The sequence below is a fragment of the Kogia breviceps genome, chromosome 2 (assembly GCF_026419965.1).
Source record: "Kogia breviceps isolate mKogBre1 chromosome 2, mKogBre1 haplotype 1, whole genome shotgun sequence".
Classification (NCBI taxonomy): Eukaryota; Metazoa; Chordata; class Mammalia; order Artiodactyla; family Physeteridae; genus Kogia; species Kogia breviceps.
This window is the reverse complement of record NC_081311.1, coordinates 189,241,863-189,263,911: the sequence shown is the minus strand read 5'-3', so window position 1 is coordinate 189,263,911 and position 22,049 is coordinate 189,241,863. Positions and strand designations below refer to the sequence as shown.

At 34.5% G+C, this 22,049-nt stretch overlaps 1 protein-coding gene across 3 annotated transcripts in view; it reads right to left on the bottom strand.

Moving 5' to 3' along the window:
* Positions 1-22,049, bottom strand: part of NYAP2 (neuronal tyrosine-phosphorylated phosphoinositide-3-kinase adaptor 2) — a 423,148-nt gene that overhangs the window by 150,679 nt on the left and 250,420 nt on the right. For 2 of the 3 annotated variants that reach the window (XM_067027007.1, XM_059052009.2), the window contains exon 8: positions 9,652-10,255. The exons of the other annotated variant lie outside the window; for it this stretch is intronic. In XM_067027007.1, the coding sequence (XP_066883108.1) occupies positions 10,028-10,255 (228 nt within the window). In that variant the 3' untranslated portion in view covers positions 9,652-10,027. Of the gene's footprint in view, positions 1-9,651; positions 10,256-22,049 lie in introns of those variants that run through there. 3 annotated transcript variants of the gene reach the window in all.

Below are 22,049 nucleotides of genomic sequence, written 5' to 3'. Positions count from 1 at the left end.
ATCCTTGAGGTCCGAGCAAGGGGGCTAACTTGGTGCTGTCAACTTCATAAGACTAGTAATCATATCCATCGTGTAAACTCTAAGAGTAAGGTTGTCTTTTATTCAGGACCATATTCCCATCATTGGTAATAATGACTGGCACAGAAGCATTCAAAAGTTATTTATTCAAGGACTTCCCTGCCAGACCAGTGGTTAAGACTCAGCACTTCCACTGCAGGGGTCACGGGTTAAATCCCTGGTCGGGGGAACTAAGATCCCACATGCCACGCAGCAGGGCCAAAAAAAAGAAAGAATTACTTATTCAGTGAAAGAAGTCAAGTACTTTAATATGTTAGTTTTACACTTTAAATGTACAAAAGCTTCTTAACTATGTAACTACAGTAATAACAAACATTTTTCTTTTTTCTATCCCAGCGTCATTTTTTCTATCCTAGCACATTTCAAGGGTCTTTGTGAGGAAATGTTGCTGAAGAATAGAGTATTCAGGTGTCAGTGCCAGTGTGACGGTAGATTTTAATTTAATACCAGGTATGACTCTATTATTCTTTCTCCCCATTCCCTCCATTTTAAATATCATCCAGTGTCTTCCCTGAAGAAAAAGTAACAAAATTTGGATGGATGCATTCCCTAAAACAAAGTACCTCCTTAAGCCAATAAGCCTTTCGTTGAACGTAGCTGAGAAGGCACTTTGAAACATATCAAAAAACTTAACATAGCGCAGCAGTAGTTACCCTAAGGAAAATGTACAGGCAAAATCCATTTAAAAGCCAATTCACTGTTTGACCTTAGTGAACTCATTTGACCTTCCTTGCAACCAGTTAAAAGATTGATAAGAAGTGATCAGTAATGGCAAAGAAAACCTGTAGTCCCCTTCACTGAGCTGTAACTGTGAACTTCTGCTTTGGGGGAAAATACTGCCTCTTTGGTGTTAAATAAGTAAATCGAAGTCAGATGGATTAGTTCCATTTAGGTTACATAAATAGTGTATAGTGTAGTGTTCAAAACGTGTTTAAACCTCTGTAAATGGTGAATAGCAAACTAACACTAATTTAAATGAAAAACTGTTGCATTGGTTTTGTTTTAGAATCAGATAAGTTTAGCCTCAATTTCCCGAATGTATAAATACTATCTGTATAATTTTACGCAAGTTCTATAAAGTTCAACGGCTTTATCTAGAAAATGAAGATAATCATAGAGTTGAGGTAGAAATTAAGTAAAATAGATTAAAAAACATTCCAGTATCTGGCACAGAATAAGCAATAATTGTAATAGTCATTATTATTATTATTATTATTGGTGTTGCTCTTATGATGAATTATGAACTTATAGCTCGTAATTACATGCGGTATCATTGTATGCATTTTGTGAACTAAAATCGTTTATGGCTGGTTTTAATATCATACCCTAATCTTTTGTTTTTCCTCTTACAGTTGTCATACATTTCTAATATATACATTTCTGTATTTTATGCATTAATATAAACTGCTTTAATTTGTTTTATAACAAGGTGGGGTTTAAATAAATGTGTAGGTGGATAGATATAAATATATAGCTATATAAATAATACTCACATGTATCTAGAGCAATCTTGGGCCAGAAATTACAAAATTTCACAATATATCATACAATTTTTATTTTATCTAATGAAAGAGAGGAAGTAGAGGATACAACATCAAAGGAAAACATAAACTGACTAGAATTTAAACTTTACAATTGCACGGACTTTGCCCTGTTACTATCTAGAACAGCGCTTGGTATATAGGAGGACTTTAATGAATATTGGTTAAATAAACACATAAATGAACTCAATGAATATTATTCAGTACCTCCATGTGCAGAGCAATGGGCCAGGCACTCTGGGGAATAAAGATTTACAACAAGCAAACCTAGCTCCCCTTTCTGGAACTTGCCATACAGTATAGAAGACAAGCTCCCAAAGAAATAACTGTTATAAGCCAGATGACATTGTAATGGAGACTCAAGCACGTGTGTTTGTGTGTGTGTTGGGGGTGGGAGTGGATGTTTGCAGGGTGTGCACCAATTCCAACTGGGAGGAAATCTGATAGACTCTGAAACTATTATCAAAAATGAAGATTCTGAGTAGCACCTGGACACTAATTTCTAGTCAATATTCAGAATATTTTTTAAAATAATGTAACCGTGACCTCATAGACCATTGATTTCCTCAGATGGCAGATAGGCACCCAGTCACAGGGAAATGATTGAACCCAAAACTGGAACTTTCTTCCTGCCGCACTCTTTGCCATAAGGTACTTATAAGTAACTTTGATGAGGAGAGGTATGAAATGACCAAGTTTTGTACTTGGTCCTGTGGATAAAATGCTGTTTCTGGAAAATGTGACAAAATTTCCAGTGTATTGGACAGAGTTGATTCTTTAATATAGCTTTCTCAGTACCGGTTTCATATTCTAATCACCTGGGAAATTCTGGGAAAGGAAGAAGAGAGGATAAAGAGGAGGAGGAGAAAGATAAGTTGTCCAGCCTGACCCCAGGCTGATAAAATCAGAGTCTGTGGGAGTAAGGCCCAGGTATCAGTAGTAAATGAAAATCTCCTGAGATGAATGTAATGTGTTGCCATTGTTGAAAACCACACTGGTCCAGGGCAATGCTTCTGAAACTTCACTGGGCATAAGAATCATCTGGATAGCTTGCTAAAGCAGATCTATGAGTCTCAGCACCAAGATTCATGAGTCTCAGCTCCAAAGATCCATCTCGGATGGAGCCCAAGATTTTGCATTTCTAACAAGTCCCAGCATGGTGCTGTGTTGTCTATCTGTGAAGCACACTGTGAGTAGCAGTGCTCTAGTGTATGGTATCAAAGGCTCCCTAAAAATAGGCAGAGAAGGAAGTTGCCTAGTAGCTGTTGCTCAATGGATGGTCTATGGGCAGGCAGCATCAGCATTTCCTGGGATCTTGCTGGAGATGCCAATCTCAGACTCTACTAAAAGTTCACAAGATCCCCAGGTGATAAGCACACACATTAAAGTTTAAGAAGCACTGCTCTAATTCTCAATTTTGGCCACGTATTGGAATCACTTGGGGGCTTTTAGAAACTACTGAAGCCTGTGTACTACCCCCAGATGCTTTCTGGACAGTGGGAGTTTTTAGAAATAGCCCACATGATTCTTCTGTGCAGCAAAGTTTGAGAACCACTGCTCTAGAGGATGCGATTTGAGGTGATAATGTGCAAAGTTTTCTATAAACTTCTCTTCTAACTGCCTAGTTTGTCACATGGCCAGACATTCTAGTAACAGATAGTCCCTGGTGCATGTTACTAAGAATTTTCTTCAATGCAAATAGCCATAGGAGGATGGACATTGTTTTGTCAGTCATTCACATCTTAGCATTAACGTAATTAATTAGACTATGAGAGCACTGGAAACAATGCATCTTAGCGAGAGCTCGGAGAAGAGAAGAGACATTTTAGAATATGGGGTACCTCATGTCATGAGCTGAGATGGATGGAAGTTAAAGTGTTGATAATGGAAAGTATGATTAGTTATTTCTTGTTCAACCAAGTGGTAGGGTGCACACAGACCATTTGAGTAGCTGGAGAAGTGGAACTAAAGAGTAGGAATGAATTGGACTCCTTTTAAGAATGAACATGAGGGACTTCCCTGGTGGTCCAGTGGTTAAGACTTTGCCTTCCAATGCAGGGGGCGCAGGTTCGATCACTGGTCAGAGAGCTATGATCCCACATGCCTCGTGGCCAAAAACATAAGCAATATTGTAAAAAATTCAATAAAGACTTTGAAAAAAAATGGCCCACATCAAAAATATCTTAAAAATAGGGCTTCCCTGGTGGCGCAGTGGTTGAGAATCCGCCTGCCGATGCAGGGGACACGGGTTCGTGCCCCGGTCTGGGAAGATCCCACATGCCGCGGAGCGGCTGGGCCCGTGAGCCATGGCCGCGGAGCCTGTGCTCCGCAAGGGAGAGGCCACAACAGTGAGGCCCGCATACCACAAAAAAAAAAAAAAAAAAAAAAAAAAAATATCTTAAAAATAAAAAAAGAATGAACATGAAAAGAATTTGTGAGGAATTATGAAAGTATAACAATTACACTGAAACTGGACATGTGAGAGAAGATGTAAGTGGTTGATGAAGTTGTCATTAGAAACTCTTAAAGGGGGTTGCTTTATTACAAATGCACTTTGTTTTTTTAAGATTTTTTTTTTGATGTGGACCATTTTTAAAGTTTTTATTGAATTTGTTACAATATTGCTTCTGTTTTATGTTTTGGTTTTTTGGCCACAAGGCATGTGGGATCTTAGCTCCCTGACCAGGTATCAAACCCGCAACCCCTGCACTGGAAGGAGAAGTCTTAATGGCTGGATCACCAGGGAAGTACCACAAATGCACTTTTTTTGGTAAGCTTGCTGAGATCCAGAACCTTGTCTTGTATATTTCAGGTGTTCAGTGACATTTTAGTTACCAATACCCCAGTAAACATTAACATACTGACTCGTTCCCTATTTAAACCAGACTAATTCTAGAAGTATGACTGAATAAATAAATACTAAATACTCTTCAAATAAATAGCTTGTCTATTTACACCAGTCTAGGATTGCTGGATTTTTTTTCTTTAATGCCTCCAGCACACTTTAGATCCACACTGAGTCATTTAATTGGAATTAGGTGCATACAAAAGAAAAATGTCAAGTTTCCTCTTACTTAGTGGATCACCTATTTGAAGCAGAAGCCAAGTGGTGATTGAGGACGATTAAAGGTCACATAACTAAGTTGTAAAATCTAGGTCTTCAAACTACTCACAGCCACCAGTCTTCCACCATACATACAAGCTCATAGGCAAATGGAAACGTGGAAAAATGTGCACACTTTTCTTTAAAAGAGTTGTTACCAATCTTGTTTCTTGAATAAATACCAGCAACGACAAAGTTAACTAATTTAAACTATTGCTTTTATTATAATTACACGGGAGCACAAATAAATAAGCACAAAAGTATTGCAAAATATTGCCAATGCACTAAAGAAAACAATTTGTTTTCAAACAACATCTGGTTACTTCAGGAGTATCAAAGTACATTTATAATTACATGTTACCTGAAAAAATCAAGTACAAAAATTAAAAGAAATGAAAACATCAGTGTTTATATTATTGTGTATATAGAAATGGCTAACAACACATGAGTAGAGAAATCTGTTATCTAATGCTTATTTGCACAACTTTTCAGGCACATACCTGACATTTTTAATGAGTAATGAAAAATGCAATACGACATTCAGATTTTTAAATACAGTAAACGTGATGTTGGAATGGATGTTAAATGGTTTCTTTTAAAAACCCTGTCTTTTAAAAACGTAGTGCCATTACCACTAAAATACATATTATTTGATATCATTTTCTCAATAGCTATTTGTTTCAATTTCTTGAAAAGAACAAGAAAGCAAACATACAATTGCTAAACACGTGAACACATTTTCAGTGCAAGATAACAAGACCTGTGACTTTACTGTGCTTTGTTTTTTATAATCACAGTGCACTTTACACAAATTGCTACACTATAAACGTTAACTGAAGGAGTTTCAAACAAAAGAAGTGCATACTAAACATTTTCATATATATTATATACAGTATGTATACTGTATGTGGGTGTATACATGTGTAAATGTAGATGCTTTGAGGGTGGGCAAACCCAGTCATATTTGGGAACAATTGAAAACTTCAAAAGGATTTCATACAGGTTTAGTTGAGATAGATCCAACGATATTTCTGTAAAGATGTTTTCCCTTAAATTTGAACCTTTATAACATTTAAAGGGAAATATTATGAGACATTTTTCCCAGATTACACACATTTTGCTGCAGTGTCATTGACCCAAATATCAAAGGGTTTTAAATCAATACAAACCCCAAGCCACAATGTTCAAAGTCCAACATGGAAAAACTTGTTATCCTTTTACTGATTTATATAGACAGCAGTACATATCCTATGTGTACATATAGAGGCTTACACATAAACATATTTTATACTTAGACATCAACTTTAATATGTTTAGCATTTTATTTTGACTATACACTTGATCTGAAAAAAAAGAGAATACCATATATAAACACATAAGAGATGTCAAACATATGTGATATTGTATATCTTCCTAAAAGCTTTGTTTTGAAAATATTAATGATTGCATAATAAAGCTCTTTGAAGGCAGGGACCACATCTTTCTGAATGTTTAATGCCAAATGCTTCAGAAATGTTTTAAAATAGCTGATATATAAGTTGCTCAATAATGAACTGTTAAATGAATAATGGATTAATAACAAATTGTTCACATTCTAGAGTTAAATATCTATTTTCCCTTACGAGGAAGATTTAGCCAGTTAATCTTAACTACATAGGTATTATTTTTCTTTCACTTCAATTTAAGTCTGGGACACAATGAATTGTGAAATGCTATTCTATTCTACTTCTACTTCTTTGCAAGGGTGAATTCTCTCTCATCTCAGATTACTTGCTACTTAAATCACAGGAATTTTTCCTTCATTTTATAGGTAGCCATGATTAGCTTACAAGTTCTTTTGTATTTGAGGCAAGTGATTCACCTTAACATATAAGTAATATTGAAATTGCATTGTATGTGCATTGTTCTGATGTCTTATTTAATTAAAACAATAGGGTCATTTAGCTTTGTTAGTTTGATCACCAAACTCGCTCTTAAGAGTCAAACTACATTGGATATAAGGGTGAGGCCTAAGCCAAAAGGTAGTAAGAAAAATGTTTCTCTACAGAAGCATTCAAAGAAAGCTATGTGGAAGCTTGGGGGGTCTCTGAAGTCCCGATGTCACTGTTTTGAGAAGTGAAGTTGTATCTGCTTGTATCCATTTAATTACCATGTATTTGAATGTGTGTATTCTTAACTACACATTTTAACCTCTTAATGTTTTGTTTTGTTTCACTTTCACGACTATTTTTTATGGGTGACGTTAACCTTTACACAAATCAATCACTTTCCACTCCAAACTTGCTTCCACTCCATAAACACAAGGGAAAGTTTGGCAACGTTTACATAAAGAACTCCTGTGATACCTCAGAATATGCTGGCTTCTGAGCCTGGGCAGAAAAGCAGGATTTGCTTTTTCCCTTCCATCAATTCTAAAAAAATTGTGTCTCTTCTAAGGAGTTTTCACATATAAAAGCATCTTGCTGACAGCAAATAAAATTGTTTCTATAAAATTTGCTGTGAAAATAATATTTTTATAGGTCTGAGCTCTTTCAGCTTGATAACCATGCCATGATATGATTTGTTCTTTGGCACTGCTAAAAAAAGTGTTCTGGGTGCAGGTGGAACTTTTGATCATCTGACCAAATTTATAGGATGAAGTGTCCTAATTAGTTGCCACTAGAGAGTAACTTTATTTTTCTCTCTGTCCTAATGACCTCTTTTTCTCCACATAAAGAAATGCTACACAAAAAGGAAATTAATCATAGAATGGCTATTGCCACATAGACTAAACCACAATGGACAGTCTTATAGGTATAGAATATCATTTCTTGAGTTAAATATCAGATCTTTCAATTACTTCCCATGGAAGGCAAGATTTGGAGAAAATAAATGGAAATGGTTGCCTAAGGTCAGATTTTCAAACAAGTTAACTTCTCAGAAAATAACTTGCTTGGAAAAGGAGTGTATGAAACCTGGCAACAGCATGAGTTTGGCAGAACAAATGGAAATGGCTGAATCCAACACAAATCAGTTTAGTAACTGTTTCCTTCTTGACAAGTGGCCAGCATTAAAAAATATCTTCTGTCTAATTCAGATAGATATGGGAAAGATTGGCATTTGAAAAACACACTTGCATTCATTACCAAAATATAAATTTCAAGGGAATTATCCGATCATTATCATATTGAGCCTGATATATATATATATATATATCTCAAGATCATCATGAAGATGCTGAGAATTGATGACATATATATCTGATTCATTGGCTTGAGCATATGTGGTCATAATAGCTTAAATCAGGATAACAACTTGGGTCATAAACACATTTTATTCCAATTCTGATTTTACCTTAACACATTTTCATCAGTCCTAGATTTGTACTCCATTGATTGTTGGATTTGAAACATAATCTATAACGGGTGAAACATGGCAGCAGGATTTATTTAATCTACTTAAGATCTCTCCATGATTTCCTGTACTTGTGACTCTGCTTTTTTTTTTACCACCTTGGTGATACAAGCAAAACTAAAACTTCAATAAGCATTTAATGTACACAGTTCCCCCACTGAGTACTCATTCACGTGTACACAGGCACACATAACAGATATACATGCTCCCACTTACCTTATTTTCCTTATTCTTTCAGAATTCTAGTTGGACATCAAAAAATACATTAATTATAAAAGATTAAAAAATTATTTTATAACATTTCAAAGGTTCAAAAGAAACTATTACTGATAAAGCATTACTAGCTCTTTAGCAATATAGATTACAAAAATTCCCTACCTCCTGTTATATTTGGTTATATTGAGCAGCACTGTACTATTGTTGTCAAAACCCTTACAAGGAAAACCACTATGACAATAACTTCAAACACATACCTTTTCTCTCAGAAATATAATACTAAATTGATTGTTAAAGAAGAATCACATACTGTCCATTTTAGGAAGCATAAATAGTAATTTAAATATACAAAATATATGTGATAGTTTCCTTTTTATTCATTCGTGGGGATATTTAGAGGTAACTAACAAGTTACTTTTAAAAGATATATATGATTTATTTAACTTAAATTTTACCACCACATAAAATTGAATCCGCCCCGTCTCCCATCCCCTGCATTTCCTGTTTCGTCCTTGAAACAAAATAAAATAAACAATTGGTCATAATTCTTTGGTCATGGTGTCATCATCAGTAAGAATAGGTATGATGAACATGCACAGAAGATTACACCCCAAAAATATGGTAATAACTAATTTGAAAAATTAACATGAAATACTACTCCATTTGTGGACCTAAATTTTGAGAGAGATTGGCATTTAGTATACTAAAACATGTAAACTCATCTGGTTGAATGTATATTGGTCATTTTCTAGGGGAAACAAACATACACATGAAAAGTTACTCAAAAATAGTGATGGCAGTGGCTCTAATGCCACTGGTCCCACCCTCTTGAAAGCAGTTGTGCTGTTTAACCTTTGATTCCTTGTTCCTTCCATTATCACAGTGAACCCTGGTCTCCTCCAATCAAATCAATGATGCAAGGACATGTGTCCCTAAAGTCATTTCTTTCAGAAATGTTTTCTCCTGGGATGTCCAAATATATCCTACTAACTTTCTCTGGAGTCTGACTAACCATTGCTTAGTATAAACAAGATGATACTGAAGAGAAATTCTTATAAAGCCAATGTAACAAAAATAGTGATATTGATGTAATGTGGACGTCCAAATTCAGCATCACATTGGCATTCATTTCCTATCAAACCCTTAAAAACATACAAAGCAACAGATGTTCCTAATGAATATGATATTCAACTTCTACATTACTAGCACCAGATAATATATTGTGTGATTGAACATAACCTATCTGTGAGCTCATGTACAGAAACCAAAGGTGGGCAGAAAGAAACATTTTAAATGCAAAAATTAATAATCAAAGGCATCAAGGGACATATAAAAGAGATAACAAACCAGTTAATACCGAAATTGTATCATATAGTAAAACTCTTGATATTTCTATCATTTATATATGTATAATGTGTATTATTTCAGGTGTCATCCATAAACTAGTAAAATATTTACATCTTAATATCTTCTGGATTCAAAATAATCCATGATAAATAAGTGTGCCTTAAATGCAAGGAAATACGGATTTTATCTTGAACTAGCCACGAATAGGCACAGCTTCCCATGGGTTTTCCAGGGAACCACTGGCATTCCATTTTGACTGAGATGATATGTAACAGTTGCTTATCACATGACCGAGTCGACCTCCCTCTTCGTGTTAAATAATGTGGAGCTCACGCCATCCTGCACACAGTCATATGGCAGTGTCCCAGAATACCGTTTGCTGTTTAGAACAGGGTGGAGGGCTGTACTTCTTTGCACCCGCATTCTTCTTCCAGCTGGGTAGGATAGGCATGCTATCCTGTTTGCAAAGGCCCTTTTCCGTTTTCTGTCTAGCTTTTATTTCCTTGCACAAGCAACGTTTTTTCTCAATCATCTCAAGCATTGTATGGTCTCCATGAAACCACTGCATGCATGCCACCTAGCAAAAAAGAGTGAATACAGAAAAAAAAAAAAAATGGAATGAAAGCAGGTTTTTTTTTTTTCACTGTGCTAGTAGTTGTTTCGAAAAATGTCAGCTGTTTCTATATTTTTGAAATTCTTACAAAGCAAAATTAAAGCATGGAAACTTTAAATAAACTTTTTACTTAAGTTATTAAATATTGTAATATTATTAAACAATAATTTAGGCAGGAATAGTTTACCAATATGTTCTAAAAGTCCATGCTATGGAAATAAAACCTTTTTAAGAAATTTTTAAGCAGTTTGCCAAAAATTTAGCTATTACTTTTATGTTGACTCCATTGTTGTATGCATCTCAATATGTCTAAGTTCAATTATTAGAATCACTTTTCAGTGAGATATAATATGAATGTGATATGTTGTAAAGATTTTAATGAACAATTTTATTAGTAAATTAAAACTTGTGTTTGTCTACAAATAATATATAGAATTAAGATTTTTAATTATTCTACCAAAATGAGTTTTAATTTGCATCTAATGCTTGGAATTTATATGCTTAAATAATTATTTTGCAAAACAGTTTTGCCATACTTTTTGGTGCTTCAGCAAATGTCTAATTAGAATCGTTAGCTTCTGCAATCATACTGACCCAGATCCCGAATAGCTCCAGAACTTCAAAGAAACAGATTCATCAGTTCAGTTGGGTACCAGAAGATTCAGTGCTGACTATATATTGATACACATACATCTATTTCTGGACAGGTAAACACTGCTCCCAGGTGTATGTGGCTATGTCCACCAATAACTGTTCTTTAGAACAGAGCTAGCGAGTTGAGTCAGTGTCACAAGAACAGCAGTGTGATTGGGCCGAGAATCCAGGATGGTGATGCTTACACTTAATTGTTTAAGCAAATCTACTCTGACTTGAAGAGTTAAAATAGCTCACTTGGAGCCACTAAATTTGATGGCACAATTTTAAGAAATAATCAGCAAAAACATATATGTATAACACTTATTCTATACCAGATCCCTTTCTTCGTATTTTGCATAGTTTAATGCATTTATTCCGCACAAAGATGATGCTCTGAAGTAAGTATTATTTATTAACCCATAATGATGAGTAAAATGAGACTTGACGAGATTTAGTAATTTGCCTAAGCTTACAGAGCCAACAAATGGCAGAGTCAGGATTTGAATCCAAGAGTTTATCTCCAACACCTGTATCTTAACAACTACACTCTACTGACTCTCATAGTGCATGCAAAACTGGAAAGGATTGGGAAGATATATTAGTACAATGCCTTCCATGTACAGGTGAGGAAGCTAAGACTTCAAAAATTTACATATCTTGTCCAAACCAGACAGGTAGGCTTTGGTGTGAACAAGGCAAAATTGAATTCTCACAATTCTTAATTCTTTATGGAGAGGACAGGATCTTGAGCTAGAAGTCAAAGATTCAAATTCGGGATGTGTCAGATTTCCACTGGTCACTTCCATTTCTTGGTTTCCTTACATGAATAACTGAATTGATAATATCTTAATTTCAGAAGTTAGTATAAAAATTAGATTGGATAATGAAGGTGAAGTCATTTTTAAAACAGTGAAACATTGCCCAAGAATTATTATTCTAACACTGACAAATACCCAGAAGCAGTTTTCCATACCTGCTCTCTGCCAAGCGTGTGAGAAGAACTCTGTATATGTTATGTTAAATCCTCCCAGACACACTGAAAGTTAGGATTTAGCTACACACTACAAGTGAGAAAGCTGAGTCTCAGAAAGTTTAAGGAACTAGATCAAAGTCATAGGTTATTGGCTGTGATTCAGGCCTATATCAAACTCAGATCTGCCTGACTCCAAAGTAAATCATCTTTCTACTACAGAAAGCTCCATTTCCTGAATATTATTTAGAAATTATAATAAGAGTTATTATTGTATGTACCACCATTTCCAGATGCTACTCAAAATGCAAATATATTTACAGCTTTATGAGTGAATAAAAAGTGTTTATCAAATAAATCAAAATCAATGACTTGGACTTAGATTCCAGAAGATGATACTCTTAGATAAATATCTTGTATGTAATGACCTTAACTTGATACAAAGTTTCTTGAAAGGATGGGCTGTGTTTGACACCTTTTGGTGTCCTCTAGCCCCTAGCCCAGGCCCTGGCCACCATGGCTGTTCACTTTTTAAGTGAAGTTCTAGGACAACAACCAACAGATTTTTGTCCTAACAGGAGATTGCCAAAGTAGCTTGAAAATTTTTCAAAAGAGTTATTTTCTAACAGGATAATCTAAGCAATAAAAATACAATGACTCTATTTTGGTGGAAAGACAAGCAAAATTTATTGAGTGACTATAAACTGTTATAAATGGAATTTATAACACAGAATTCCCGGAGGGCCGGCCCCAAATCGCATCCAACACAGTAGCCCCAACATGCAGAACAGAGTCATTTAGCTTTCAGTAAAAGTTTTAGGAATGAACTGAAGCCACTGTCATTGAACAACAGTTTTTATTGCTTCTCAGAAAATTCTCAAGATAATTTTCTCCTTAGTAAAATCTCACTGGATTTTATACATCTCAAGGAAATCGCAAAACCTCCAGTCTTCTTTAAGGTAAGATATTTACAGCATCACTTCAATAGTTTCATGGTATTTACTTGTCCACACAAACATTAAATCACTTATGACTTAATATTCTTTAATATTTTTAGGGTGTGAATCAGTATATGGAACTGCAAAATAATAATTTTCCAGGATTGCTCTGACAACAGTGTCACCAATATATTTCATTATATTACATTTTGTGTCATAGTTGTCATTACAGTTCATAAATGCATTACATTGTCTATTGTCTAGAATAAGTATGTGTTTTCAGTCAATTACTAGTTTATGCTATATATGTCAATTTATTAAGAAAAAATCCATTCTTTAAAAATCTAAGGAATAGGAATTTAAGAAGAAAGAGTTATATGGTTTTTCATATTCTTTACATTTTTATTTTAGAATAGTTATATATCCACTTGATTGAGATATAATGGTTCAAAATATTAGTAGAAGAAAATCAACCTTGTTTTCAGACTGACTGCAATATTGAACTATCTTCTTTTGGAGGTCAATTATATAGTCAGTAAAAATTCTATGAGAAAGCATTGCCCAATATGTGAAAGAGGGTGAGGTATTCTAAGAGAATTCAAATACAGGTTGTTAGAAGATAGAAAATGAATTTTTTAATTTTAAAAAGTTTGACAAGTCTGTCAAGTCTGCTGTAGAATCTTCTCATGTAAAATCTGCTATCAAACTTTTTTTCTCATTTAAAATACCCTGCCCCCAAATTATTATTATGTTACAATGATATGAATGAAGGAAGAATGAGATTCATTTGGGGGAAGATAAGTCTGCTTTTCATATTTACTTTTAAATAACAAATGTTTTTTAATATTTCTTTCTTGAGGGTACACAATGTTTTTAATTCCCCAAAATAAACTCAGTGTTACTTCCATACCTATTGACATAGCCAAATCCCTCCCCCCTAAAATGTGTCAAAAATTATTTCATTCTGATAGTAAGATGTTATGCTTTAATTCATTATTTTAGACATAACAAATAGCATGTTTAGCCATTATATGAAGTGTGTTAAGATTACTCCTTATAAAAGATACCTAGACTTTCCCATTTTTTTTAATCATCAGATTCTTCATATCTTGTTTAAATTTAACTGTAAAATTCCATTCCACTTCACCCTATAGTTGAAAGAGCTCTGTGAGTCAATTTACAACTACTTTGAAACTAAGCCCAGTAAATAAACCCTTCCAGTTTAGTTATTTAATCAAGTGTCTTGTTTCTCATCTTTAATCCATATGCATTTATTGTATGAACCATGAAGGAAAGAAAAAATACACAGGCAAGTTAAGTATGCATTGGAAGATAATTGTTCAATTAACATGAACGCACTTACATATCTTGGACAAGATTCTCCTATTAACAAGATTCAGTGAAGGCAATATTCTTGGCTAATTTCATGGAGATAAAAATGAAGTGAAGCTCCTCCCCAAGGAGGTGAAACATAAATCACCATTCCTTAAGTGTAGGCTATACACAGGACTTATTTCCAAAGAGTACACTCTAGAAAGGAGGAGGAGAGGAACTTTACACGAAGAAACCTGTCAAACACTACCTACGCCACACCTGGTGATCAGCAGTAATAAGTGATGTTGACGGTATGCAGCCTTGATGTGATGTGATACGAAGGGCACTTTATCTGTGTGGTTTTCCTCCTCCAAACCATAACTTAGTCTAACCATGAGAAAAACACCAGATAAACCCAAACTGAGGGCCATTGTACAAAATACCAGTCCAGTAATATTCAAAACTGGCGAGGTCATACGAAATAAGGGAAGTCTGAGAAACCGTCACAGTCTAGAGAAGGTCAAGGAGACATGATGACTGAAATTAATTAATGTGGTGTACTGGAAGAAATCCTGAAACTGATTGATAAAAACTAAGGAAATTCAAATAAGGTATGGGTTTTAATAATAATGTATTGATATTGATTCATTAGTTGTGACAAAAACACCATTATAATGTAAGATATTAACAATAGAGGAAACTGGGTGTGGGGTATACAGGAACACTGTGTGTATTCTTTGCAGTTTTTCTGTAAATTTAAAACTACTCTAAAATTCAAAAAATATATATTTTTAAAAATAACATGATGGTACCATATTCTTTCCAAAGAATAAGTAACTGTATCTTTCATTCTTTAGATGGAAGCAACATGGTATAATGGAAGAGTTAAATGACTTGATTGGGATCTTGATTGTTGTGTGACCTTGAAAGGTCATGTATCTCTCTGAACTTGTATGTACTTCCTATATACATTACATATGTATATATATGTACATAATTCATATATACATAGTATGTACACTTGAATATAGTTTATATATAGTATGCAAATTTGGAACTGAAAAATGTAAAGTCCCATACATCATTCATGATCTTATCTATGGAGCTTTCAATGCATCAGGAATAACATAAATGAGGAGTCTTAATTCACTTCAATAATTACTTTCTCTAAAAAATAATCGAAGTACTTCCTGATATTGAGTATACTTCATCCAAGAAACGAAAGAATAGTGAGACTGTCCAATAATAAATCTCCATAATGTTTATTTAAAGTATTCAATTTTTCAAAGTATGTAAACCATAAGAGAAAAGAATACTCTGAAATAAGCACATGGAGAATTTCAATATTAAAAATGGTACGAGAATAAAACTGATACAAGTATGCCCATCTCTATTGATTTTGATTTTTATGCCTCATGAGTAAGCATGTAAAAAAAAAATTCATCAAAGATTTTTAGCAGGTGTGATACTGGCTTTGGAATTAAGTTTAGCTGTGAGTCTGAAGATTTGAGAATCAAATTTAATTTCTTAAACAATAGACACAATACCAATACTAATTTTCAGAAGCTCTAGAGGAAAAAAAAATCTATCAGTTGCATGTTGCTCTCTCTGTCCCAATTTCTGCCACCTGGGTAGCCATTTTATGAGAAGTCATCATTTCCAACTCTGTATTGACCCATATGGGAAAAAAATCTTAAAAAGAGTGGATAGATGTATATGTATAACTGATTCACTTTGCTATACAGCAGAAACTAACACAATATTGTAAATCAACCATACTCCAATAAAAAGTAATTTAAAAAAAAAGAAATCATCATTTCCAGTGTGAGGAGTATAAGCCTTAGTCTGGCTGAAAAGGAAGCTAATAGAGTTACCAAAGTTCTCTGAATTTTCCCTTTGCCCTGAAGAAAATTTCTCCAGGAGAGCACGGATAGCATTAGTGGGGCATCAAGGAAGAGCAGGCGTAAAGGCCAGCTGGTGTGATCTGAGAAAGGCAAGAAACTTCTTCAGGAATTATAGGAGGGAACAAGTCACTTTCACCTCTGCTGTCCCTATCCTTAGGAGTCACGGGTCAGACAGAGGTGTTACTGCTTTCATTGAAAACGTTCTTCCTCTCTCATTTAGTGCATAAAGAGATTGATTCTTTACTAACAAAATGTACATAAAGAATAAACACGTAAGTACCATGTCTTTTTTACATATATCTTCAGGAAAACGGACAGGGGTGGCAAACTATAATACACTTCTCAAATAAAGTCCATTGCCTGTTTTAGTACAGCCCATAAACAAGAATTTTTGTTTTAAGCTTTTAAATAGTCGAAAGTCGAAAAAAAAACAAAAGAAGAATATTCCATGACAGGTGAAAATTATATGAAATTCACATGTCAGCATATATAAAGTTTTACCTGGCATACAGACATGCCCATGTGTTCATGAATTAACTACAGCTGCTTTCACACTATCAAGTAGAGTTCAGTAATTGGGACAGATACCACATGGCCTATAAAGCCTAAAATATTTATATTGTCTGGCCCCTTAAAGAAAAAGGTTGCTAACTTACTAGGTAAATAGCCAGTTAACCCTTAAAATAAAAAATGCCTGATAGAAGACCAAAAAGGATAATATCAATATTAGTACTATAAAAAAGGCTATAAAACAAAATCAAGAGCATTGATTCATATATACTTACAATATTTTTCATATCAAGTTTGGCCCATTAGATGAATCATAAAGGATGAGACTTATATTTTAAAAATCAGCTCTGACAATTAGTTTAGAGAAATTATTTGGGCACATTTTTACAATTTCATCATTATAAGAAAGAAGAGGCATGTTTGAATTAAAGAAATAAAGTGGATAATCTGGTTTAAATCCTCTAAATAAGAGATTCAATATAAGGTCAACCTTTTCTTTTAATAACCCTGCAGTGGCTATTTGCTTGTCTGTGCTATGTCACAATGTTGATTCAACTTCAATATAAAAGTTGCTTCGAGAACTTTTTAAAAAATAATGTTAGTGAATTATATTTCTTTTCTTTTTTTCCAACTGTATTTTGGAAAGAAAAGGTCAGCTTTGCATAGCATAGGCAACAACATAAGCCCTCAATAAACCTTTTGAAATTGACATAACACAGAGATGGAAGGGTTATAATTATCTGCACTTGTCAGCAAACTCACTCATTGTTTTTTTACTTAGTTATTGAATAACAAGCGCACAAATCCATGTTCCTTGATCATTATACATTATAAGAAAAAACATGTCTTTTGCTTTGAATGAGTAAGACATACTCTATGTATGTATCTATATATGCATCTACCTCTCTCTTCCTATGTATTTGTGTAAAATAACTGAGAGCATATAGGGGTGACCCAACATCACAGTATTTTCTATGGTAAATATTAAAAGGTACAGTCAAATAATCCATGTGACTTTACAATGACTTATAAATACCAGCTATTCTACTTTGAAAATTAAAAATTCAAGGTCAGGAAGATGGTTCCATACTAAATGAATTTTTTTCTTTTTTCATGAAGGCCGGAAGGAAGCTCATTCAACAGGAAAGTGTGAAATATCAAAAATAAAAAACTACATAATGTAAGTACGCAAAACAAAAAGAAGATAATATAAATGTGCTATTTTTTTTAAAAAAAGATAACATAAGTTGACGAAATCAAAAAAGCAGGGACTTATCAGTTCCATGGGCCTGGAAAAGATCCTGGATTTTAATCTCACTTTGGTGATGTTGTACAAGCTACTTATCTGGATTTCTTGCTTGAGATATTATGAGAATTAAATATTATATCTGAAATATTCCTAGCTTTTAAACTTTTATGACAGTATTTGAAATAATTGCATCCTTGGGATAACTTCAGCATTTTCCATAGTTTTTTGCCTATGTTTTTTTCATCTTTAACTCTGATCTATTGGGTTTTTTTAAAATTATTCCTTTGTAATCCTCCCTCATTTATCAGCAGTGTTGATTTAGAACCTATGTCTTGTGAAAGAATTATTAGACATATATACACCTGAGGTATATACTGAAACTGCAGTGTTTATTTCAGGTGGTCTAAATTTAGCTTTGCGATACAGATATATTATTAAAATGAGAACCAGGTCTTGATTTCAGAGTTGCTTTTGAATGAGACATCATGGGTATACAACCCTCATCCTTCGTTTTTTAGATCTGAAGATCTGCCTCAGTATACAATCTCTGATCAACTATAAGAAACATCACATATTGGTATTTTAAGCCATATATGCTATTTGTTTTTACATATCTGTGCTTGTTTATATGATCAATTATGTAAAAATCACTCATCATAAAGATTTTAAAATTGTAAGTTAATAAACCTTACAATTGCATGGTTATAAATAGAGTTTCAAGTTTATATAGATTGCTCATTTTTCTCTGCCTGCAAAATGAGGAAAACACCTAACTCTTCAGTTTTATAGTAATGTCCTATAATCAAGGCCCAGGTCACAAGTCACTTTCAAGGACAGAGGTTGGTCTGAAACTACTCTGCTGAACAGTGGCAATTATAGCTGTTTCCAAGCTCTGCCAGTACACTGCACATCCATCTGTAATAACAATAATCCTATTTTTGTGTGCACATTTGATTTCCTTCTTTCTTAGGGGACAGAATAAGGTGGATAAAATGGATATCATGGCCTGGTTTTACCACTTATTAGTTGTGAGGTCTGGGACAAGTCATATAATCTTCCTGAGACCTCGGTTCTTTATCTGTAATATGAAAATAATAATACCTCAGGATTGCTGGGAGAATTGCATGTAATGATTTAGCATCTACTTCATGGTGGACACAAAAATATAGGCTCCTCTATCCCTAGTAGACTGTGAGTTCTTTGAAGATAAGGAGGGGCTCTATAGTTAATACTTACATCCTTATCCTTTAGCACAAGGAAATATGTCATAAATACTCATGAAAGGAACGAATGAATAAAAAAGTGGATGACTAGAAGAGCAATACTCTCTCAGTGTCTTCAGGAAAGGGGCTTTGGAAATCTTTGATTTATTGAATAATTTTATTTCACTTTGGCTCAGCTGAATCCAATAATATCCCAAACTGTACAAGGTTAAAGAATATATTTCCTGGGATTTTTGAGCCACAGGAGACATCCAACGTTAAACTCAGCCCTCCCTGCCACGTGAGCCATAATCTGGGTGTTCTATAGCTGAAAACACTCTAGGGTGTTTGAATCCTTGGGGTCTCCAGGATTTGAGTTCTGGCGTCTCAGAATCCTTGACTCTTTGGCTCAGATTAAGTGACAAACTGATGCTTCCTAAACTTTAGTATGTGGTCATCTCCCCTTGGGAATTTGCCAGGTAAGGTGGGTCTCAGGCAACTGCATTCAAATGGCCCAAAAGGCAGTTAATGCTATTCCATCAATGTTTCTCAAATCTGTTATCATCTTTAACATTTCCAGAGTCATTTTCCTGGTTCATTCCCTGGACTGTTAAGATTGCCTCTAAGGTTCCATTTATTGGCTACTTCTCATCCACCATCCACACTTCTGCCCAAGGGCTCCCTGTGAAGCTGCCACAAAATCATGTTAACTCAACGGTTCCCCTTTACCTAAAGAAAATAGTTAATGCTCCAGGCCCATCACAGCCAGCTTCAATGTTGTCTTTTCTGGCTAATATTTTTTACCCAGCCATTTACTTCATACGCCAGTCATAACTGACTACTCAAAACTCAACGGGGACCACAGGCACATTACTTGTTCCCATTTTTAGCTCAAGCTGTTTTCTCATTCTGGAACTCTCTTCCTCCTCCCTAAGGCCTCATCTTTTCTGTGAAATCCCACTTATGCTTTTAAAGTTGAGCTAAATGCAGCGAGAATCCATTGTGAGATCTTCTATGACTCTGACAGCCATGCTTGCTTATTGCTGGAGTACCATCTACTCATTCATTCATGCATTACTGAAATCAGCAACCTCTTACAACCATGCTATGAATGCGTGTGTTTATTACAAGGTTTACACAAGATTCTGAACTTCTGAAAAGCACAGATCTTGTTTACACCATTTTTGTAGCCCTAGAATCTTGAGATAGTACTCCCATAGAAGTCCCACAATGTTTTAAATAGTTAAAGCTTCATTGAAATAATATTTCAAAGTGACTAGTTTGAGAGGTAAACTTTTTTTTTTTTTTTTTTTTTTTTTTTTTTTTTTTTTTTTTTTTTTTGCAGTACGCGGGCCTCTCACTGCTGTGGCCTCTCCCGTTGCGGAGCACAGGCTCCGGACGCGCAGGCTCAGCGGCCATGGCTCACGGGCCCAGCCGCTCTGCGGCACGTGGGATCCTCCCGGACCGGGGCACGAACCCGCGCCCCCTGCATCAGCAGGCAGACTCTCAACCACTGCGCCACCAGGGAAGCCCTACTACATTTTTTTGTATGGTAGTATCACAGATAATTTTTGCTTATGATATTATTACCCATATTTTGTATAATAAGTATATTTTACTTTTATAATCAGAAAAATGTAATGAAAAAGTTTACCTCTCTGGGCTTCCCTGGTGGCGCAGTGGTTGTGAGTCCGCCTGCCGATGCAGGGGGCGCGGGTTCGTGCCCCGGTCCGGGAAGATCCCACATGCCGCGGAGCGGCTGGGCCCGTGAGCCATGGCCGCTGAGCCTGCGCGTCCGGAGCCTGTGCTCCGCAACGGGAGAGGCCACAGCAGTGAGAGGCCCACGTACCGCAAAAAATTTTTTTTTAAATGTAGTAAATTCCTCAAATAAATCATATATATATTGTGATATCTTATGTATAAAATATCTTTTTTTAAACTTGGGATTATACAGTATTATTATATCCTCAAATTTTTCTCATTATTAGAGTCTTAAATACTTTTTTCAAGACATGATAATAAAAACAAATTATTCATTATGAATATCTTTATTTAGTCCTTTTATAATTGCTCACATTTGATTGGCTTTCATTTCTTAAATGCTGTAAATAATGTTTCAATATTTTATGATTTTTTTTCTTCAGGAAGCCACTCAAACAGTAATTCTCAAGTCAAAGGGTCGAAACATTTTAAGGCTTTCGATACAGATACAGCCTATTTGTCTTTCAGAAAAGTTAAACTATTTTCCATTCCCATAGCAGTGTGGGACCTATACCACATCTTTATTAGCACCGGGTTGTGTAACCAAAAGAAACAAGCAAGCAAACAAACAAGCAAGAAATTTTTCTGCATTTTCTATGTCTAAAAGAACCCTTTGATTTCAAAATTTACTTTCATTAATAGAGAGCTGAATGAATTTGGATATTTCACAAATGTTTAAAAACAGAAGAGTTGACACATAGCCTTACTTTATTCTTTTTTTCTAATAAAGGGGTAGTTTTACTTACTAATTTATATATTTTAAAATTTAGGGTATTTATGCATTATTTATATTATTAATTTCCAATGTTTGACACTTTAGTCATTTATGTTATTACTAACAGGTATTTCTAATTTTTATGTAGTAAAAGCAGTTAATTTTTTTCAAAATTTATCCATTTTTTGTTCTTTAAATTTCCTGACTTTTTGATAACCTATAAATATAACTCTATGTTTTTCAGAGTTTATGGTTTTATTGTACTCATGAATTCACCTTTTACTTCATTTGTTTACACTCTTCTTTGTTGCTAAAAGTACATCGCTTAGGAAGAGAAAAATATATTTAATAAGAAAAATGAGACCAAAGGTAAAACAATAAAAGGACAAATTTTACTTTTTAATTTTTCATGAGGTGAGAATCTACTTTTATTTACTTAACATATCTAATCAATTGTTCGAGCACATATTTATCAATCATAGTGGTTAAGCCAAATTTCAAATTCTGTAAGTAATTCTGTACTTTAATTTCATTTTATGAGGTAGTAGCTGGTATAAAA